The sequence below is a fragment of the Erpetoichthys calabaricus genome, chromosome 9 (assembly GCF_900747795.2).
Source record: "Erpetoichthys calabaricus chromosome 9, fErpCal1.3, whole genome shotgun sequence".
Classification (NCBI taxonomy): domain Eukaryota; kingdom Metazoa; phylum Chordata; class Cladistia; order Polypteriformes; family Polypteridae; genus Erpetoichthys; species Erpetoichthys calabaricus.
In genome coordinates, this window is record NC_041402.2 from 28,158,421 (window position 1) to 28,180,347 (window position 21,927).

General features: G+C 36.0%; 1 protein-coding gene and 1 long non-coding RNA gene across 2 annotated transcripts in view; one reads left to right on the forward strand and one right to left on the reverse strand.

Annotated features, from left to right (window-relative positions):
- LOC127529142 (uncharacterized) overlaps window positions 1-21,182 on the forward strand; it is a 35,768-nt gene extending 14,586 nt beyond the window's left edge. The window contains exons 2-3 of the long non-coding RNA XR_007935819.1: window positions 19,746-19,885; window positions 21,018-21,182. This is a non-coding gene — a long non-coding RNA (uncharacterized LOC127529142). The remainder of the gene's footprint in view (window positions 1-19,745; window positions 19,886-21,017) is intronic.
- The window catches only part of urm1 (ubiquitin related modifier 1), a 51,491-nt gene that overhangs the window by 8,973 nt on the left and 20,591 nt on the right, over window positions 1-21,927 (reverse strand). Inside the window, exon 3 of the mRNA XM_028809200.2 lies at window positions 4,585-4,666. Coding sequence (XP_028665033.1) covers window positions 4,585-4,666 — 82 coding nt within the window. The remainder of the gene's footprint in view (window positions 1-4,584; window positions 4,667-21,927) is intronic.

Genomic DNA, 21,927 nt, shown 5'->3' on the forward strand with positions numbered 1-21,927 from the left:
TAGGGTCAAAGACAGCACAAGAATGCTTTGTTACTGTTAAGAATGAGAAAGTGTTTATTTATTTATATATATATATATATATATATATATATATATATATATTTTCAACCATTCTATGATCTGCTTCTCGCAACTGAAAGAGGGCACCGTGGCGGATGTTAGCCAACTTGCTGACCAACCACAAGCGTTACCTGGTAGGTAACCTCCCATACAATCAGATTGTGATTCAGACTACGAATGCCATGAATATATATATATATATATATATATATATATATATATATATATATATCTATATATATATATATATCTATCCATCCATCCATTTTCCAACCCGCTGAATCCGAACAGGGTCACGGGGGTCTGCTGGAGCCAATCCCAGCCAACACAGGGCACAAGGCAAGAACCAATCCCGGGCAGGGTGCCAACCCACCGCAGGACACACACAAACACACCCACACACCAAGCACACTCTAGGGCCAATTTAGAGTCACCAATCCACCTAACCTGCATGTCTTTGGACTGTGGGAGGAAACCGGAGCGCCCGGAGGAAACCCACGCAGACACGGGGAGAACATGCGAACCCGGGTCTCCTAACTGCAAGGCAGCAGCGCTACCACTGCGCCACCGTGCCGCCATATATATATATATATATATAGTGCATCTGGAAAGTATTCACAGCGTATCACTTTTTCCATATTTTGTTATGTTACAGCCTTATTCCAAAATGGATTAAATTCATTTTTTTCCTCAGAATTCTACATACAACACCCCATAATGACAACGTGAAAAAAGTTTACTTGAGGTTTTTGCAAATTTATTAAAAATAAAAAGACTGAGAAATCACATGTACATAAGTATTCACAGCCTTTGCTCAATACTTTGTCGATGCACCTTTGGCAGCAATTACAGCCTCAAGTCTTTTTGAATATCTTGCCACAAGCTTGGCACACCTATCCTAGGTCAGTTTCGCCCATTCCTCTATGCAGCACCTCTCAAGCTCCATCAGGTTGGATGGGAAGCGTCAGTGCACAGCCACTTTAAGATCTCTCCAGAGATGTTCAATCGGATTCAAGTCTGGGCTCTGACTGGACCACTCAAGGACATTCACAGAGTTGTCCTGAAGCCACTCCTTTGATATCTTGGCTGTATGCTTAGGGTTGTTGTCCTGCTGAAAGACGAACCGCCGCCCCAGTCTGAGGTCAAGAGCGCTCCGGAGCAGGTTTTCATCCAGGATGTCTCTGTACATTGTTGCAGTCATCTTTCCCTTTATCCTGACTAGTCTTCCAGTACCAGCCGCTGAAAAACATCCCCACAGCATGATTCTGCCACCACCATGCTTCACTGTAGGGATGGTATTGGCCTGGTGATGAGCGGTGCCTGGTTTCCTCCAAACGTGTCGCCTGGCATTCACACCAAAGAGTTCAATCTTTGTCTCATCAGACCAGAGAATTTTCTTTCTCATGGTCTGAGAGTCCTTCAGGTGCCTTTTGGCAAACTCCAGGCAGGCTGCCATGTGCCTTTTACTAAGGAGTGGCTTCCATCTGGCCACTCTACCATACAGGCCTGATTGGTGGATTGCTGCAGAGATGGATGTCCTTCTGGAAGGTTCTCCTCTCTCCACAGAGGACCTCTGGAGCTCTGACAGAGTGACCATCGGGTTCTTGGTCACCTCCCTGACTAAGGCCCTTCTCCCCCGATTGCTCAGTTTAGATAGCCGGCCAGTTCAATGAAGAGTCCTGGTGGTTTCGAACTTCTTCCACTTACAAATGATGGAGGCCACTGTGCTCATTGGGACCTTCTAAGCAGCAAAAAATTTTCTGTAACCTTCCCCAGATTTGTGCCTCGGGACAATCCTGTCTCAGAGGTCTACAGACAATTCCTTTGACTTCATGCTTGGTTTGTGCTCTGACATGAACTGTCAACTGTGGGACCTTATATAGACAGGTGTGTGCCTTTCCAAATCATGTCCAGTCAACTGAATTTACCACAGGTGGACTCCAATGAAGCTGCAGAAACATCTCAAGGATGATCAGGGGAAACAGGATGCACCTGAGCTCAATTTTGAGCTTCATGGCAAAGGCTGTGAATACTTATGTACATGTGCTTTCTCAATTTTTTTATTTTTAATAAATTTACAAAAACCTCAAGTAAACTTTTTTCACGTTGTCATTATGAGGTGTTGTGTGTAGAATTCTGAGGAAAAAAATGAATTTAATCTATTTTGGAATAAGGCTGTAACATAACAAAATGTGGAAAAAGTGATGCGCTGTGAATACTTTCCGGATGCACTGTGTATGTGTGTATATATATATATATATATATATATATATATATACATACACGTAATGAGATTGAAGACTGCAAAGTGGCGTCAGGGGAAAGTGTAGTTAAGCAGCATAGGATGGTGGTCTGCAAGATGACACTGGAGATCAAGAAGAGGAAGAGAGAGAGTGAGGGCAGAGCTAAAGATCAAATGGTGGAAGTTGAAAAAGGAAGACTGCAAGGTTGAGTTTAGGGAGGAGGTGAGACAGGCACTGGGTGGCAGTGAAGAGTTACCAGACAGCTGGGAAACTACAGCAGATGTAGTAAGGGTGACAGCAAGAAGGGTGCTTGGCGTGACATCTGGAAAGAGGAAGGAGGAAAAGGAAACCTGGTGGTGGAATGAGGAAACATATAGGAGAGTATACAGAGGAAGAGGATGACAAAGAAGAAGTGGGATATTCAGAGAGATGTAGAAAGTAGACAAGAGTACAAGGAGATAAGGCGCAAGGTGAAGAGAGAGGTGTCGAAGGCTAAGGAAAAGGCGTATGATGAGTTGTATGAGAGTTTGGACACTAAGGAGGGAGAAAAGGACCTGTACCGATTGGCTAGACAGAGGGACTGAGTTGGGAAAGGTGTGCAGCAGGTTAGGGTGATAAAGGATAAAGATGGAAACGTACTCACAAGCGAGGAGGGTGTGTTGAGCAGATGGAAAGAATACTTTGAGAGGCTTATGAATGAAAAGAACGAGAGAGAGAGAAGAGGTTGGATGATGTGGAGATAGTGAATAAGGAAGTGAAATGGATTAGCAAGGAGGAAGGGAAGTAAGGACAGCTATAAAGAGGATGAAAAATGGAAAGGCTGTTGGTCCAGATGACATACCTATGGAAGCATGGAGGTGTTTAGGAGAGATGGCAGTGGAGTTTTTAACCAGATTGTTTAATGGAATATTGGAAAGTGAGAGGATGCCTGAGGAGTGGAGAAAAAGTGTACTGGTGCCGATATTTAAGAATAAGGGGGATGTGCAGGACTGCAGTAACTGCAGGGGAATAAAATTGATGAGCCACGGCATGAAGTTATGGGAAAGAGTAGTGGAAGCTAGATTAAGAAGGGAGGTGATGATTAGTGAGCAGCAGTATAGTTTCATGCCAAGAAAGAGCACCACAGATGCAATGTTTGCTCTGAGGATGTGATAGAGAAGTTTAGAGAAGGCCAGAAGGAGTTGCATTGCGTCTTTGTGGACCTGGAGAAAGCATATGACAGGGTGCCTTGAGAGGAGCTGTGGTATTGTATGAGGAAGTCGGGAGTGGCAGAGAAGTATGTAAGAGTTGTACAGGATATGTACGAGGGAAGTGTGACAGTGGTGAGGTCTGCGGTAGGAGTGACAGATGCATTCAAGGTGGAGGTGGGATTACATCAGGGATTGTCTCTGAGCCCTTTCTTATTTGCAATGGTGATGGACAGGTTGACAGACGAGATTAGACAGGAGTCCCCGTGGACTATGAGGTTTGCTGATGACATTGTGATCTGTAGCGATAGTAGGGAGCAGGTTCAGGAGACCCTGGAGAGGTGGAGATATGCTCTAGAGAAGAGAGGAATGAAGGTCAATAGGAACAACACGACAGAATATATGTGTGTAAATGAGAGGGAGGTCAGTGGAATGGTGAGGATGCAGGGAGTAGAGTTGGCGAAGGTGGATGAGTTTACTGTATATGGGTTGGAGACAGTGGCACTGACCAGAAAGCAGGAGACAGAGCTGGAGGTAGCAGAGTTAAAGATGCTAAGATTTGCACTGGGTGTGACGAGGATGGATAGGATTAGAAATGAGGACATTAGAGGGTCAGATCAAGTTGGAAGGTTGGGAGACAAAGTCAGAGAGGCGAGATTGCTTTGGTTTGGACATGTGCAGAGGAAAGATGCTGGGTATATTGGGAGAAGGATGCTAAGGATAGAGCTGCCAGGGAAGAGGAAAAGAGGAATATGCCTAAGCGAAGGTTTATGGATGTGGTGAGAGAGCACATGCAGGTGATGGGTGTAACAGAACAAGATGCAGAGAACAGAAAGATATGGAAGAAGATGATCCGCTGTGGCAGCCCCTAACGGGAGCAGCCGAAAGAAGAAGAGGGTCTTCCAAGACAATTTTGTTCCTTTGTTTTCGAGAGGTAATAAAGGCAGAAATATAGTATTTGGCTGTAAAGACATGGCCATTCTATTACCACAAACAGTTCATTATCTGCTCATCAGCCAGTCTGTAACACATACATATGATAAGTGTTTTTACAATGTCCAAAGCAAAATAACAAAAAACAAAAATACACTTACACTGTAGTTCCCTGGATGAATAGTTCTGGCCGTTCTTTCAAAAGGTTGGCTTTAATCCATTCCAACAGTTGTTTCACATCCCCTAAAAATAAATAATTGTTGTCAGAATAATGCCCAGTGTTCAATTAAGCTTATGCTACGGTAAGCAAAAAGCTATTTAGTCATTTAAAGTAAGTTCATGTCACAGCAGTAACGTTGATCAGATCTGGTTTGAATTCTGTTTGCAAAGATCTTTTGTTAACATCTTTAAATGTTGGTTAAATATGTGTATATGGCCACAGTGATAATCATAGTGATTTGATCACCTACTCTATACCTATACTTACAAATCCACTTGCAACACATGGTACTGTAATGCATTTTCAGTATCTGAAGTGCTATGCTATAATGTCAAAGCAAAAACAAAATTCTTCAAAAGTAGAAATAAAAATAGGAAAACAAAATCTGTTAAACACTTATGACCACACTTGTGTCCCTTCACTCTGTAAAACATATTTGTTTAGTTGATATTTGATAGGAAAACTTTCTAAAAGTCTTTTATTTTTGGTTTGCATGTCTGAACAATGGAAATTGGAGTCTTCTCTGCAAAATTATTCAAGCTCCATCATGCTGGATGGTGATCATTGGTAAACAGCAGTTTCAAACACTCGTGTTGTTTTTATATTTGGAATGAGATCTAGACATTTACTTTTTTTTTCCTATAACACCGAGCACTGTGCTAATGCTTTGGTTATATTTTTTGTTTTATTAATTAGACCAGCATTTTTCAACCACTGAGATGCAACCCACATTTGGATTGCAGGCTGCTGCTTGTGGGCTATGAGTGGGTATTGTTTATAATGTTAATGGGTTGCAAGTTTATTGCTGCTCTGACAGAATCGTGCTCGATTTAACCAAATGCCCCAAAAACAAGGGTAGGTCACAAAGACACTCATATGTGGACAAAGTGGGTCACGACATAAAATTGAGAGAAACACTGACTCTTCAAAATCTTGTCCTAGTTCTTGATTAGACCTTAATTGGTTTTCATTCAATATTTCTGTGTACTTTTTTGCAATCATTTTGCCTTCTTTCTTTGTAAGTCTTCCTGGCTCCAAGGTTCAAAACCATCCTCTTAGGATACTATCCTTAGTCATAAAACAGCAACACGGACAAAAAGGTCAAATTAGATTTTGTCAAATCATGGAATCTTCTTGAGGTTCCAAGTCTCCCAAATTACTTCTGCTCATGGATGAGCTTTTTCAAAAACAGATTTGTTATTTTTTCCACTCGGCAAGGAATATTACAAATTATTAAGATGGCTTGTAAATCTTGCGCATAATTCCTTCCATTTTTGGAAGACTTTACAGTGAAATGTGTATATAATTCCTATGTAGTGCCCATGTGAATATTGCCATATTTCCTCCCTTACTTAATATTAAAATGTACTATGCTTTGACAGATTTTCAGTGCCTTAGAACTTTAAAAATATGTTTAGCCTAACATTCTAACATTTGTTTTCAACTAATGCTCACAATTTTCTTTCAATGTACCTTTGTTTTCATGAGGTTGTTTTTTTAGTAGGCACTTTGCTAATTAACTGTGGGAAATGCAAAAGGCCTGTGTGCTTAACAAGAACTTATGTGAATAATCTTCACTGCACAAATGAGGACTTTTTCAACTAATTACAGGTATTTTACTGACTGTACCATGGTCTAAGATGAGAGAGAGGAAGAGGTCAGGAGCACATGCTGAAATAGCACATTGCTGCACCCACCAATAAGTCATAACAAAAGTATTTATACTTGTTTTTTTTTTTTTGATTTTATTGAAATCACACAACATTCCATACAAATAAATCAATTTTTACAAAAATAGGATCGAAAACAAATCAAACACAATTTTTTCTTTTAGGATTTATTTAGAAGGATGAAATGAATTTACTTTTCCTAATTATAGCACATACATTATGATTCCCTATTGTAATAAAATATGAAAGTTGATGGGAAGTGAAAATCTTATTTTTTTCATTATACAGTCTAGGAATATATCTGAATGATCAGAAAATCAATTCATGATTGCCATTACATATTCAAAATCAAGAAATTCAAATAATTTGGGGCAGGGCGTTCAATATACATATCAAATCAGCCAACCCATTTCTGCAGAGTATTATCATAGCCAGGTTTGACAGTGCTTTGATAAACATTGGGTACAAACATTAAAATTCATTAAAATCTTATTTACCAAAACCTGGGATAATTGCATTCTCATCCCACAGAACCTTTCCAGTTTGTTAGACTAATAAGTATGTACAGTTATGTAAAGTCAGATTTATTTAAAAAGTGCCTTACAAGGCAAGGGGGAAAAAAAAGAGTAAAAACATAATACATTAGAATAAAAGGATAAAAGCAATATATCTGGACAAGGAAGTCTCATGTACACACCTACTCTCAATCATACAGGGCCAGTAGTGAGTCATCAATTGACCTAATGGGAATATCTTTGACGTGGCAGGAAAACCAGCACAAACACCACACAGTCAGTACACAGGGCAGGATCCAAATTTAATACTAGTATCAAACACTAACTCTACTGAGCCAGACATGCAGGACACAACAGTCGATTTAGATTCACTGGATTCTCCAACGAAACGTTTGAATTCTAGATAATAAAACAAAATATATTTAAGTGGTCTGCTACACGGTGGACCCACATATATTCTAGAAAATATAAAACTATGATAAGTTACACTCCAGCAACAGCTGTTATTATGGTAAAAATTGGATTACATTTGAAAGTTTTGTTTTTTTTTTTTTACTATTCAATGTCTCAGTCTCTGTTGTTGGTCTATTCATATTGAGTCTTTAGAAACATACATAAAATTTTAAGATGCTCAAGTGCAGCTGAAACAGAAGGCAAGCTAACCACAAAACCTACACTATATTAGAGTTGATATTTTGTGTAAAAGGTATACCTGGAGGAACAACAGTTAACTGGTTAAGACTCACAGAAATATTTGCAGTCAGTTTTGTATCAGGACACACCGGATACAGTGTGCACATAATGAAAAAGTAATGCACCATTGTTTAGATTAGGCAGAGTGAGCTAAAATCTAAGGCTGCCAAGTCAATCGCTAGTACTTGGTCACAGAGCAAAATCATTTAACACTGGTGCTCCAATGGAAACTCCTGTACTCTGGGTAACTGCATGAGAACAGGACTATGTCATCAGAAAGCAACTGTAGTTTTTTTTTCTTCTGAGCAAGTCTCAGAATTAAGGTATAGCAGATGCCATCTCTCTCTGACAGTCCATTTTGGATTTCTAGGTAGTTTTTATCTCGGAGCTGAAGAACGATAACAAAAATGAAGTAGGTAAATGGGTTAAGACAAATTGAAAGGAATCACTGAGGTTCTCGTATCTTAATAACCAAGCTCTGTTTTTTTTGCACAGGTTACTGTGTTACAATATCATACAGACAAACTAAAGAAACCCAAAACTAATTAGTTGAAAATTGCTGTGATGGAGCCAGAAAGAAATACCACGAATTTGGGGTACAGTAGTTACAAATTTGGCAAAGACATGGAAGGGGTATGCTCAATAATAACTTTGAGCAAGTTAGTATCTTTAAATAATATGATTTTAGGACATGCTTTCTTTTGTTATATTTTAATTAATGAAAATATGACTATAAATGATAAAACCATTTAAACAGCACAAACCAATATTAAGATCATTCAGCAGAGTTTCAGTTTGTACTAGGACAGTTTCATTATGTAATTAATTTAAATACACAAACCAAGACACATTAATGTTTCTACAGTACACTAGTGCTTTAAAATGTTAAGATGGCCAATAGCCTGTTCCCGTTGCTACAGCTTCAGCTGTGGAATCATTCTGCAAAATAGGATGCAGCTTCAGCAACCTGCCACATTGACATATTATTGTCTGAATTCAATTTCTGCTCTCCTGCTATGTAACTTGTCCTCTCGTTTAGCAACAAAATCTCCTCAGCTGGACTCATTTATACAATGCTTTGATTCAGAACCCAAGTCAAATTTCTTGACCAGACATAAGCAAGAAGTGGGTGAGTGCAAGATTATTTAATCAGAGTATACAAGTGTGGTCTTTATTAAATAGCAGTGCTATTTGTGACTCCAAAAATGTTAAACTAGACCCGGTGAACTGCATATAACTAAAGAAGTTATTTTATTCAGTGCATGCTCACTTACTGAGATACACATATCAAACAAGAAAAGGCACTAATATAATGTAACATACGCCACACTTAAATTTCTTAAAATGCCCCAGTTATACATAAACAAAGCTGCTGTTCTTTGGGCATTTTACTTAATATTTCTCCCATAAATGAAAAATCATAATATCTGGTACTAAATATTTGATAACTAGTGCTTTTTCATCAACTCATCCAAGTTCTTGATATACTTCTCCCCAATCTATGACAATCTTGATCTACTCAGTCTTCACTTAGTTTTGCCCCTTAATCCTAAACTTGTGACCGAGATTAACAAAAAATGACCTTAAGGTTCTATATATTGTTGGTTCATGTTCTTGATGACTGAAAAAATACAACTTTGTACAGTACATAATGCCTTACTGTAATGAGTCCAAAGAACTTTACAGTAACAGAAACAGAAAAACTGCTTAAAGGAGTTTTTTTCTTTTTAATTAAAGCACACGTGTCCTGGTTTTAGCCACTTGTATTCCATATTGTCATTCTTTTGTTCAGCTTATGCAACGCTTGTTAAAACAAATAAAGATGACCTATACTGACAGGAAACTGAAGACTGTGTGTGAATGCCCACACGACTACCACTGCTACCATAACCTTAAAATTTCTTAACTGAGGAAGCTGACTACCTTCACGAAAACCAGACCAATCAGCTATTTATGTAAGACGGCTCTGACTTCCTATTAGGTGGATGTGATTCTTAATCATTCCATTATTGTAGTAACAGGATTGGGAAACTCACTTAACCATTGTGCATTAGTCCTCCTGAATTAGAATGTAAAGTGCTAGCTGGAGTCTATGGTCCAATTCCCTATATAAACTCTCCTAAGGAGAATGAAGAGTTCAATACCTGAATAACTGGAACATACAGAGTTTCTTTGCCTCATCTGACAATGGTGTCTTCCCCATTCAATTTGCCTTAGTGGGACTCAAAACCAAAATGCCCTGCTTATCACATATACATCTTCCCAATGAATGAAAACTTAGTTAATGCAAGCACATACAGAGTTTACTTTTAGTATGTTGCTTTGAACATGACACAGAAATTTAGGGTGATGTACAAAGCACCGACACTAAAACTGATGAAATGCGATTATTTTTCTTTCTACAAAAAAAAAAAAAAAAAAAAGAAAGATAGTGTGGTGATAAATCCACAATATAGTAATATTAGCCTACTATTAAGAGCAACTTTAGAACACCACCGTCTCTCCACATCTCAGCATGTGTGTAATTTATTACTCCAATTCTTTTATTTAATTTGCAGGATTTCAAAGCGCTCAAGTGGAAATGTTGTCCAGCTTATCCTCATATGAACATTCAAAACAGAGCTAACTTCACAAATCTTAAATGCTTTTATTATGCGACAATGTATTACCACATTTTCTTATATTTAAATATAATTTTTAAAAGAAACTGAACTAAAAATACTGTTTTCACTCTTGTCAACATAAGTAACCTATTCTACAGTGAAAATGACATCAACAATAATATCTGCACTGTTTCCAATGATGCGCCATTGAAACAATTTAACTACAATATGTAAAATGTAGAATTAAAATACAGGAAACAAGGTAGCTTATTAAACTTTAAAGATGGACATTACTTGACACTACCTAAATATAGAATAGTCATAGTACAGTATATGCAGCAGGATGTGTTCAGAAGCAATAAAAGAAATTCACAAGGATGAACTCTCATGGAGAAAAAATATCAATCTCTTAATATTTGCTATTTTATAGAAACCCTACAGACAGTGCAATTTTCTATATTTTATCTACCTAATGAAATAATTTGAAATATGTAAGAAATTAAACACACATGCACACACATATATTACCATTATTATGATTCTTTATTTACCAGACTCCTTTATCTCAGGCAAATATAATACAATAAATGGCAGTGGTTGACAAGAATATATTAAGTTGACAAGCAATAAAGAAAGAAAATTACAGTACACTGAGAGAATCTTGGTGTTTCATTCAGTCCTAGAGTTTAACAATAAACTAGCAACATAACAAAAGTGCAATTAGTTGATGAGTAATAGGATTAGAACAAGCTGTAGATATCCAGGAGTATAAAAGAGCAGACAACTTAAGCAGGTGAAGACATCATTTTTAAGAGGTGCCTCAATATTTTTAGAAATCATTAAATGGGTAAAACCAGCAATTAGTTACAGAAGAAAAATAAAGCAGGTACACATGTTAGAGACAAAGCTCACCTTCAAAGGTGAAATATTTTGAATGCTTTGCTTATAGTAGCGAAGCCCCTACTCAGTGTTTTCAAAAATTAAGCAATATAAAATACACAACTAAAGTAATTCACTGGTATGCTGAATAAGATGTAAAGTAATTTTATACAGAAAAGCGAAGACAGGGTTGAATGAACATCTGCGGTGACCCCAAAGTTCATCTTTGTGGAGACAGAGTGGGGGTTAGTGAAATAATTAATTCTACCAGAGATGGAGAAAACAATTTCTTTCTTTAGAATATGAGTTGAGCTAACGGGGTCATTAATCACACAGAGGCAGGAAGAAAGACCAATGTCCTTTTTGATTATTCATGCAGAAGCCCCCCACTAAATTTCACCTCATTTGCTTAGGATGCTAATCACCCTCACCAAAAGCAGGTCATTTGTCACTGACCACAGTGTCCACCAATGGTCAAGGTCAGTCTCCTAGTCCAAGCTTCTTAGCTCTACTTCCCACATTCCCCTTAGTGTTGACCTATTGTGGACAGGTTGCTGTGGAGACTGCATTACAGCAGAGGTCTTTTGTGCTGCCTTTACGTTTTTGAAAAATGTGAGGGGGTTTGTGGGGGAAATCAGGCAAGGAGTTAAAATGTCAGTTAATCCTTTTCATCATCCATTCCCTCTAGGTTATGAGAGCAATGGTTCAAAACAGTTGCACAGTTACACTGTGTAGAAATATCTAATGATGTCTCCACTGCCTATAAAAATAAATGTACACAGATAAAGACATGACTTCTTAAAACATCATATTATCAAGTCAAAAAAAAAAAAAAACAAAAAAAAAACTGAAAAGGATGTAGGTTAATGAATTATAAAAAATAGTGAATGTAATATATGTTACCCTCCACACTTATTCGCACCCCTGCTAAGGAGGAGTGAATAAAGTTATATAAAATAAATAAATCAACCTTTTGGTAAATTACCCTAATCTCACACTGAAAAAATAAAAAATCCAACCTTTAACTGAAGCAGATTTATTCTGTGAAATCAATTAACAAAACCACACGTGCCATGATTATTGGCACCCTGCATATAGTGTTCTCATAGAATCCCCCTGATAAGGTTGGAGAATACAGAGTAGGGAATCTGAGACCATTCCTCTTTACAGAATCTCTCTAAATCATCCAGGGTCCTTGGTCCTCTCTTGTGCGCTCTCCTTTGCAGTTCACCCCACACATTTTCAATGGGGTTTAGGCCCAAAGACTGATATGGTAATGGCAGAAGTTTGATTTTGTGTTCATTTAACCATTTTTGTGTTGATTTGGACATATGTTTTGGATCATTGTCTGCTGGAAGATGCAATGATAAACCAGTTTACTTTCTTGGCAGAGGCAATCAGATTTAAATTTATTATCCTCTAGTATTTCCTAGGAGTACATGATGCCTTGTATCCCAAAATTTTCCCAAGGCCTTTGGAGAAAAAACAGCCCCACCACATCACAGAATGTCCTCCATACCTGACACTGAGGATGAGGCTCTTTTTTGTATAGCCATCCTTCTTATTACATCAAACCTATTTTGAGTATTTGTTGCAAAAAAGCAAAATTTTTGTTTTGTCTGACCACAGAACATGGTTCCAATCACAGTTTCAGTAGCATTTAGCAAACTCCATGCACTTACGTTTGTAGCTTTCCAAATAATCTGTTGGTTCTGAGGTGGCATCTAATGGTAGTATGGGCATTTCATGTGAGAAGCTTTTTTTTTTTCTTCTTCTTTTTATCAAATAGCCATTCCCTGACTTATGAAGGTCAACATACTTTTCTCTCATTTGAACATTTGAATAGTGTGTTCTCTTATCTTTCCAAAGTTGATGAATTAATATGGGAATTTGGCCTCTGTGCCACTACATATTTACACCCCAGTGAAACAGCATTACTGCTTGAAACTTCACAGTCTGACCACCTGAAAAAAGTAAGATATAAATGGAAGTAATGCTTCTTGCATTGCTGCACTTTAGCAAAATGCACTTTGTTCATAATAATTTCTAGGGGTTCCAATAATCATTGCATATGAGTGTTTTTTTTCTTAGAATAAATTTGCTTCAATTAAAGATTGGATTTCCCCAATTTGTTTTCAATGGAAGATTAAAGTTAAGGTTATTTTACAACCCTTTTTAACTCATCAGTAATTGTGGAGGGGACTGTACATATTGCATGGTCAACATTTCTTTGTTGACTATCAATATCTTAAACACGCCATGAAAACAAATAGTTTGCTAAAAATATGAAGGATTCTTGTAAAAACAACAACCAGAATAATAAATTCCAGAAATCACTATAGTACCAACACTTAAAATGTTAGGTATGCTGAACTACAGGATGTAAGTAGGTTTGACTTAAAATTAAAAGTATCTTTGGTAAACTTGTCTGCATTTATCAAACTTAAAATTTCAATTAGATGGAACCTTTGTATTACTTAAAAAATTGAGTTTATGTGGCTAAATTGCCCCAAAGTTGAGTTAACTTAAAAAAGCTGTGCAACTGGTTGCTTTATTTTTTTAAGTTTTCTTAACTTTAATTTTTTTACAGTGTGGGAAAACTGAAGACTGAAATCATCCCATTTCACTATGAGTTTATGACAGTTAAGTGAATCTGATCTTAAATGAGTAAAAAGTTTTTTAAAATGCAGTGCGGAGACCTCTACATTATAAGCAAGATGGGCAGAAACTCAACAAAACATTGTAAATTAAATATGGTAAAAAGTCAAAAAATGTAAAGTAAAAACCACCAAAGTGCCATTTTCTGTTGAAATACTGAATAACAATAAGAAAACAGTATCACAATGCCTATGTGCCAGGTTCAATTCTCTGGTTAGGGGCCTTGTATAATTTCTACAGGCCATTGCCATGCTGCATAGTAATTTGGCATCTCTTGGTTGCTTCTTTAAGTGACTGTTTGAGGTGGCTCTGTTATGAACTGGAATTCTGGCCATATCTACTTTGCACCAAATGGTGCCAGAACAGCTCCTGGCTCTCCACTTTCCTTAAATTACACTACATTGGAAATAAATAAATAAAACATTTTCAAGGGAAAAAAATGTTTTGAGCACTTTTAGAAAATTCATGTCCATGTGTCTCTGGTGTAATAATTGTGGGTATTGTATCTTGAGAACAAATGGAATGATTCTTATGAAATTTAGTAGACAATTTACAAATAAAAAAAATCATTGTCTAAGTATTAAGGACAAATTTTTGATGTTGATAAGATAACAATTTCATCCTCTTAAAAATCTACTGGTATTTATTTATACTCAATGAATATTCCCAGAACTAAGAGTTTTGAGAACATTTCCACTTGTCATTGTTGTATTTTCAAAAGTATGTAGATGACTTATTAACCAGTGTAAAAATGTTCAATATGTTGTACGTTTGTTTTCACACATTGAACATTCATTCAGTATATCAAGTCTTCACGTCACATTCATCAATAGCTGAATAAGAATAAATGACAATTTACAATTTAAAAATCACTTTCAAATGAATTGCTATCTTATTTTGTGATGACAAAAACAGCAAGAAATTGAATTTTTATAGTAAGCCCTATGGTGAAGGGAAAAAGTGTTTCTACATAACATAGCAACTCTTATACCCACGTAAGACAATTAGGGGTTGTTGGGGGCTGGAGCCTATTCCTGCAGTTCTACGTAATTGCAAGCCTCTTTCACATAAACATCCACGATCACAATAGGCAAAGTAGGAATCATAAATGAACATAACCTGCATATCTTTTTGGATGTGGAAGGAAACCCAGAGAACTTTGAGAAAAATGGGAATGGCAAGCATGTGCAAACTTCACATATACAACAACTACCAGGTCCAAGATTCCAATGCAGGCTGCTAGGTCTGTGAGACAGCTGCACTAACCACTGCACCACCATACTGCTCAGTGTCTCTACAAAAGTTCTAAAATAACTTTCACAAGTTATACAGGATTACTTTTTTTTAGTATGGGTTTCTACATTCTCTGGAATTCAATGGGTGGGCTCTCCACTGATAAATAGGGGTCCTACAGAGGTCAAATGAATTCATTTAAAACTTCTCTTTAAAGACAGCTTAACAGCAGGAATCCTTAGACTGTGACAGCAATGAACACTAGCCTTCACCATAAAATTTCAAATGCTCAGGATGTAGCAAAGGGAAACCTAAATGAAGCAAGAAGAGACTGACAAACAGTCAATCCTGGGTGTTCACTAGTGGTATGTCTGGTGACTTGTAAGATACAGTTCTTTTTTTAAGAAATCATTATTTGTTTTAAATTGTATTTCTTTACTCAATTGAAAGTACATATTAAAATGGGCAACACATTTTGACAAATTCATGGAAACCCTTGTACACATTAGTAAAATACTAAATAGTTTAATAAGCTAACTTTCTCATCTACGAAACCATCAAATTCCTTGCTGACAACAGATCTAACGTCGGACATAGGTAAGTTGAAAAGGAAACATATTTGTGCTAAAAACGTTTGACAAATATACAACTTAAACTTGTCAAATATATTTTTAACAAGGTTAAAGAAGCAAAATACAGCAAGCACTGAAACAGATAAAGCAAATGTTCCATTTGAACAATACGCCATGTGTTGTGAACCAATGGAACTTTCCTTATGTGAAACTATATACCAAGTACTTTGACTGTGAAAATGCAAAGCCATGGGCAATAGCACCATTAATGGAAGACAGGAAACAAGACCAAATCAATCAACACCATTAGTATTTTCAGGATGAGACTGTTTATTTCTCTGCCATCCAACCTGCCATTTCCCATTCTCTTAACATAGAATTTATGTATGGAAAGGAAGGAAAAATAAGAACAATAATAATAATAATAAACCTACTTAAACTGGTGCTGGCATGGCTTGTTCCATTTATCTCTTTATGCCTTTATTCAATCACAGACAATTGAGATTGTGTAGGTTTATATCTTCTTCATGCAACTACCTGTGAAATTGCATATTCTGCCATTTACTTCCTCACAGTAATGTACACATCCTGAAGATTAGGCAATTTAAATTAAAGCAGGAAGCTGTAGTCTCTCTTATGGATATTATTGATAAAACTGTGTGCAGTGCCTGTTTCACACACCTCTATAGAGGCAACATTTTTATTTAACATGGAAATTTATAATTCTTAATTCACTACTGTAAAATTGATGTAATTACAAAAAAAAAACATTTATGTTGTTTATTAATGTTTTTAACATTTAATGACAAGTCAGTTTTATAATGCAAATTTCACTTTACATAATTACATAAAATCCCCAGATTTCATTATAGTTACTCTCAGGTTAGTGATTCTCTTTCAGTTAAAATTATTTTTAAATTTGTAATTTTAAATTTTCATTTTACACATTCAAACAAGTAGTATCTAGTTGGTAAATTACCAAGGAAAGAAAGCAAGCGTCAGATACATTTACTTTTTCTATGTCAATAACTATGCATTCAGTTCTGGATAAAGGAGCATTGTATAATGCATACATGTAGGAGATCAGCATAAATGCACTTGCATGGTTAACATTAGGCACAGAAATGCCTTTATTTCCTGAAACTCTTGTATTCAGAACTGTAATGTTAATTAGTCATGGTTTTCTAGAATAGAATCAAACTTCATCCACAATTGTATGTATTACTCATGCAATACGTACAAATTATGAGTTGTAAACTAACACAACTTGGCACTCTGACACACAAGTCTACAGCACATTGTTTCATAAAATAAGATGACAACTTTCAAATCGATTCATTTTTTCTTACTTCAATGTAGAGTGATGAGGGCCGAAGCCTGTCTTGACAGCATTGTGGATCTCAGACAGACAGCAGGTCACAGGGCACACTCATGCACACCCAGCTAGTTTAGAGTTGACAGCAGGCTTAACTAGTATGTCTTTGGGATATACTAGAAAGCCAATTTACACACAGAAAAAAAAGGGAGAACATGTAAACTTCAAACAAGTAATGCCAAGGTCAGGATTTGAAACTATGGAGCAATGTAATAGCACAGTTAAAGAGTTCAAGTTAATGATGTTAAATCAAAAACAAAAATTTTAGAAGAAAAAAAAAATCATACAATAAAAACAGTGTAATGCTTAGATCCCCCAAACACATTTATTACTAACTGCCAACATAATGCTCAAAAAAAGTCTCAATTGGAGCTAACAAAAAAGAAAAACACTACAGACTGTACGTATAACAGTGAATATAACCTTCAAAATGCTTGCTGGTTGGAAGACAACTAATTCATTAATAAAATTGGCCAGCATTATGTCAAAATAATTTTTCATTTTTATAACTTCAGCTATTATAGGTATTAGTGTTTTCATTTAGAGTAAATAATATTTTAACTGGCAATAAACTGCACTAATTTAAAAAGATAAAAGCTGACCTATGTGACGTCTTGACTTGATATATTTTATAGAAACTTTTAAGAACTACAAGTAATACTAGGAAATGAATGCTATTTTAAAACATTACGTGGTCACCATTAGTGTTGCCTGAAACTGCCTACTTTTTAAGCGAAGTAGAATCGAACACAGGATGAGTCACATATTTTCCGATGATATGTAATTTTTAAATGCTATATTAAAGAAAAAAAAAATTATCTAGTAGGTTTCAGCATTCATTATTTGTTGGTTATAACAGTCATCTAATAAAGAACAGATAGCAGTGAACCCAAAAATCTGGGTTCCACTTGATTTATTTATTTTTTTACCATGGCAGAATTACAACTAATACAACAAATGTATAATAACATTTAGAACATCACTCATTAAAGAATCTTACTTACATTTTAACAGAAATTGTGCATCTACTACATTTTGTGTTATACCAAACTAGTAAGTCATATATATTAAAACATTTAAGTAATCATTTATTTCATTTTAATCTGGTATGGCTTCTGTTACAGCAACTGTCGTTTTGTGATTCTTAACATTGGTTGTGTGGCACAGTTAGTGGAAATATAAGAACACACTGCAAACATTTTCACTCATACTAAAATTTGATTTGATACTACTCCCCAATGTGACTTTCTGATATGGTGGACTTTGAAGGGGGTTATGTGATGGGGTAGAGTTCCTACTTCTTATCTTCACAAGGCCTGATTGAATTCATCTTTTTTTTTCTTCCACTTGGTGTGCTGTTGATTTGCTGAATATGGATGTGTTCATTCTCTCAAAATTTAAATGTATATATTCTTGTCGAAAAGTGCTTTCCCTTACATTAATTTCAGAGTTGCAAATCCATTTCATAATTTATTTTATTCTCTTCAAGACTTATGTGAAAATTGAACTTTAATTTTACTAATAATTATTGTTAAAAATGAGGTTGTACTTTGTACAACAATTACATTCTGTGGAAAAAAACAACAAAAACAATGGAATGCTTGGGGACAAGATACAATTCATCAAACCAGCACAGTCTGGGGACTGCCAACTAAACAGTCATGTTCTAAAGTGAATTAACACTCCTGCATATATATTTTTTCTTTTTGTATGTCATTTTAAGACTGCATAGATTCATTTCATTATTCCACCTTTAACAGAGCACATCACTACAAAGCATTTCACAAAGCACATAGAATATTATTAAAAGGACAAAAACAAAATTCAATATATGATCATTCATATCTAAGAGATTAAAAACAAAAATCAATGTAAAATTGAACTGAATATGCATTTTGGTAAACTGAAATACAACACAGTTGACTTATGAATTGTAAGGAGGGTACAGAAACATAATAATCAGATATTTTAATAAAATATTTTTTCTGCCCTATAATTTAGTTCAAGATCATAAAAAATTAAACACACTGCTTATATCTCTTTAAATATAAAGCTTAAATATAAAATGCATGATGAAAATCAAAATATGTCTCATTTTCAATTTTGGCCAAAGCATGGTTAGTTTTTGGCAAGTAATTAGTTTTATATTATAATAATAATGAAAAAAGTACAACTTTTCATCAGTGTAGTTAATAAGGATGAACATGCAAATAACAAGGTTAAAGAAAGCACTTAAATAAACATTTCTGTTTATACACAGAAATATATCAAATTGTTATCTGAAAAAACTCAGAAATACCAAAATTATTTACAAAGTCAAATTAATGCTTTTAAGCAGGACATTTGAGAGAAAAGGTTGGATGTCCCGAGTCTTAGCTTTCCCATGGGCTTATTTATGCTGCATTTTTGTTAAGGCTGAATATTTTTCTTTTTTTTTTTTTTTTAAACTACTGATTTATGAAAAATGTTTTACTTTGGGAAGAACATTAAATAAGCCAGACAGTTTGTATAACAAAAGAGAAAAATGACCTAAAGTATTACCAGACTTCCAAAATGTGATATTATATATGCTCAGATGTGAAAGCATGGACATTGAACCTAAGAGAAGTGGCATTACAGATCTTTCAAAAAGCCAGTTACATAACTGAGCACAAAGCTGTTCTTTCACCACAATTCAAAAATTTGGTTAAATACTTCAATAAAGTATTTTTGTTTGTAATTTTCCATACACCAAGCAAGCCATATTGCCAAGAACCTTGGGAGGATGGAACGGAAGAATCGGTGTTTCAGGGAACTATACTACAAAAAGAGAATAGATTAACTTGAGCTTTGAATATTTACCATGTTCCAATGAGCTTTCTTTTGTTACATTAATTCTGAATATCTCTACTGCTCTTCTGACAGAGGCAGGAGGGGTTGATTCTCTTCTCTGCGTTGACCAAATGTAGAAGAAAAGATCCAGTGACCTTACTGCATTAATGAAAAGCAGTAAGATCACATTTTTTCATGCTGTCTTCCTCTGATGTCCTTTTCAGTTCTATAAGGTATTTAATTTGATAAAGCTAATCTTACAATGACTAATTATGGATTATTTAAACTTCTACTGATGGAATTTGCTACATATTTTAGTTTTTTGGGGGAAGGGTGTTTCAGTGTTAAAACCCCTTGTGCTCCTAATGGTCCGAAATGATTGCAAACAAAAAGTATTGAATTCTTTGACACAATTGTTCTTACATCACTCCCCCACCTCATCTACCTTTCCTATGACCCCTATGTGCAATATAAAGAGCCCATCAGCAGTATCACTGACTCCATTTACAAATGAATACCGTACCATAATGGAGCAGTTAGGGAAAGAATAGGGAGGCAGAAGGGGGCTCACAGATGTTGGGAGGGAGTTGAAGCCTATTGTTTAATTGGGTGGAAACAGAAGAGAGGGGGGCTTGCAGCTCCTTTTTAAATACGATTTGTGATGGAGTTCAGAGACTGGCAAACAGAGCTTGTGTTCGACTGACACCGAAAAGAACAGCTGGCCCCAAGGAGCGTGTGAAAGGCATCTCAATGAGGGAGGAAGAAGGGGAAAGAAAAAAAAAAAAAAAAAGCTGGGGGTATTTTTACTTTAACATAGAAACAAGATCAATGAGAACTTCCCCACCCATTTCAATGTTGCACACATGTATGTAAGCATATCAGAATTAAGGATGAATCATCAAATCATTCTACATAAAAATCAGTAACCTCAGAAAGCAATAATTTGAATAGTAATATAAAAATATTTTATTAAACTTTGATAGAATCTTTATATACTCAAAATGCAAAATGTTTGCCATGCTAAATGTTTAAGAATACATATTTCACTGTTTACTAATCATCACCCCTTCATCATACTTTTATATAAAATGGTCTTCACTAAGGATCTGCTTCTCCATCACCAACGACACATAAGTAAGCAAATTAAGAAAAAAAGGATAATTGCCAGAAAAAAAAAAAAATCAGTACAACTTCTCTTGTTATTAAACAGCCTTTTTTTTTAATTACAGCAGCCATTCAATGGAACTTTCTTTACAGGAAGTTATCTCCCACCGTTCTGGTTTCTAGTCTGATCTTTAATTTACTGACTCTAAAGTACATCTGAGGAAAGTTTAGGATTATCTCTTATGTTTTCTTTTTTGACAGGATTATAGTTGCCACACAACTGGTCTCAAGTGTACCATCTGAAAAGTCAACTCAAGAAGAAAATAGCGCTACATAAGAAATAGCATTGTGTGAAAGTAAGATTTTTGATGGTTATGTAAGCTCTGAATATGCAACTGGATGCACAGGTAGATCCCGACTTCAGTAGATGTACAGTGGTGTGAAAAACTATTTGCCCCCTTCCTGATTTCTTATTCTTTTGCATGTTTGTCACACAAAATGTTTCTGATCATCAAACACATTTAACCATTAGTCAAATATAACACAAGTACACACAAAATGCAGTTTTTAAATGATGGTGTTTATTATTTAGGGAGAAAAAAAATCCAAACCTACATGGCCCTGTGTGAAAAAGTAATTGCCCCCTTGTTAAAAAATAACCTAACTGTGGTGTATCACACCTGAGTTCAATTTCCGTAGCCATCCCCAGGCCTGATTACTGCCACACCTGTTTCAATCAAGAAATCACTTAAATAGGAGCTGCCTGACACAGAGAAGTAGACCAAAAGCACCTCAAAAGCTAGACATCATGCCAAGATCCAAAGAAATTCAGGAACAAATGAGAACAGAAGTAATTGAGATCTATCAGTCTGGTAAAGGTTATAAAGCCATTTCTAAAGCTTTGGGACTCCAGCGAACCACAGTGAGAGCCATTATCCACAAATGGCAAAAACATGGAACAGTGGTGAACCTTCCCAGGAGTGGCCGGCCGACCAAAATTACCCCAAGAGCGCAGAGATGACTCATCCGAGAGGTCACAAAAGACCCCAGGACAACGTCTAAACAACTGCAGGCCTCACTTGCCTCAATTAAGGTCAGTGTTGACGACTCCACCATAAGAAAGAGACTGGGCAAAAACGGCCTGCATGGCAGATTTCCAAGACGCAAACCA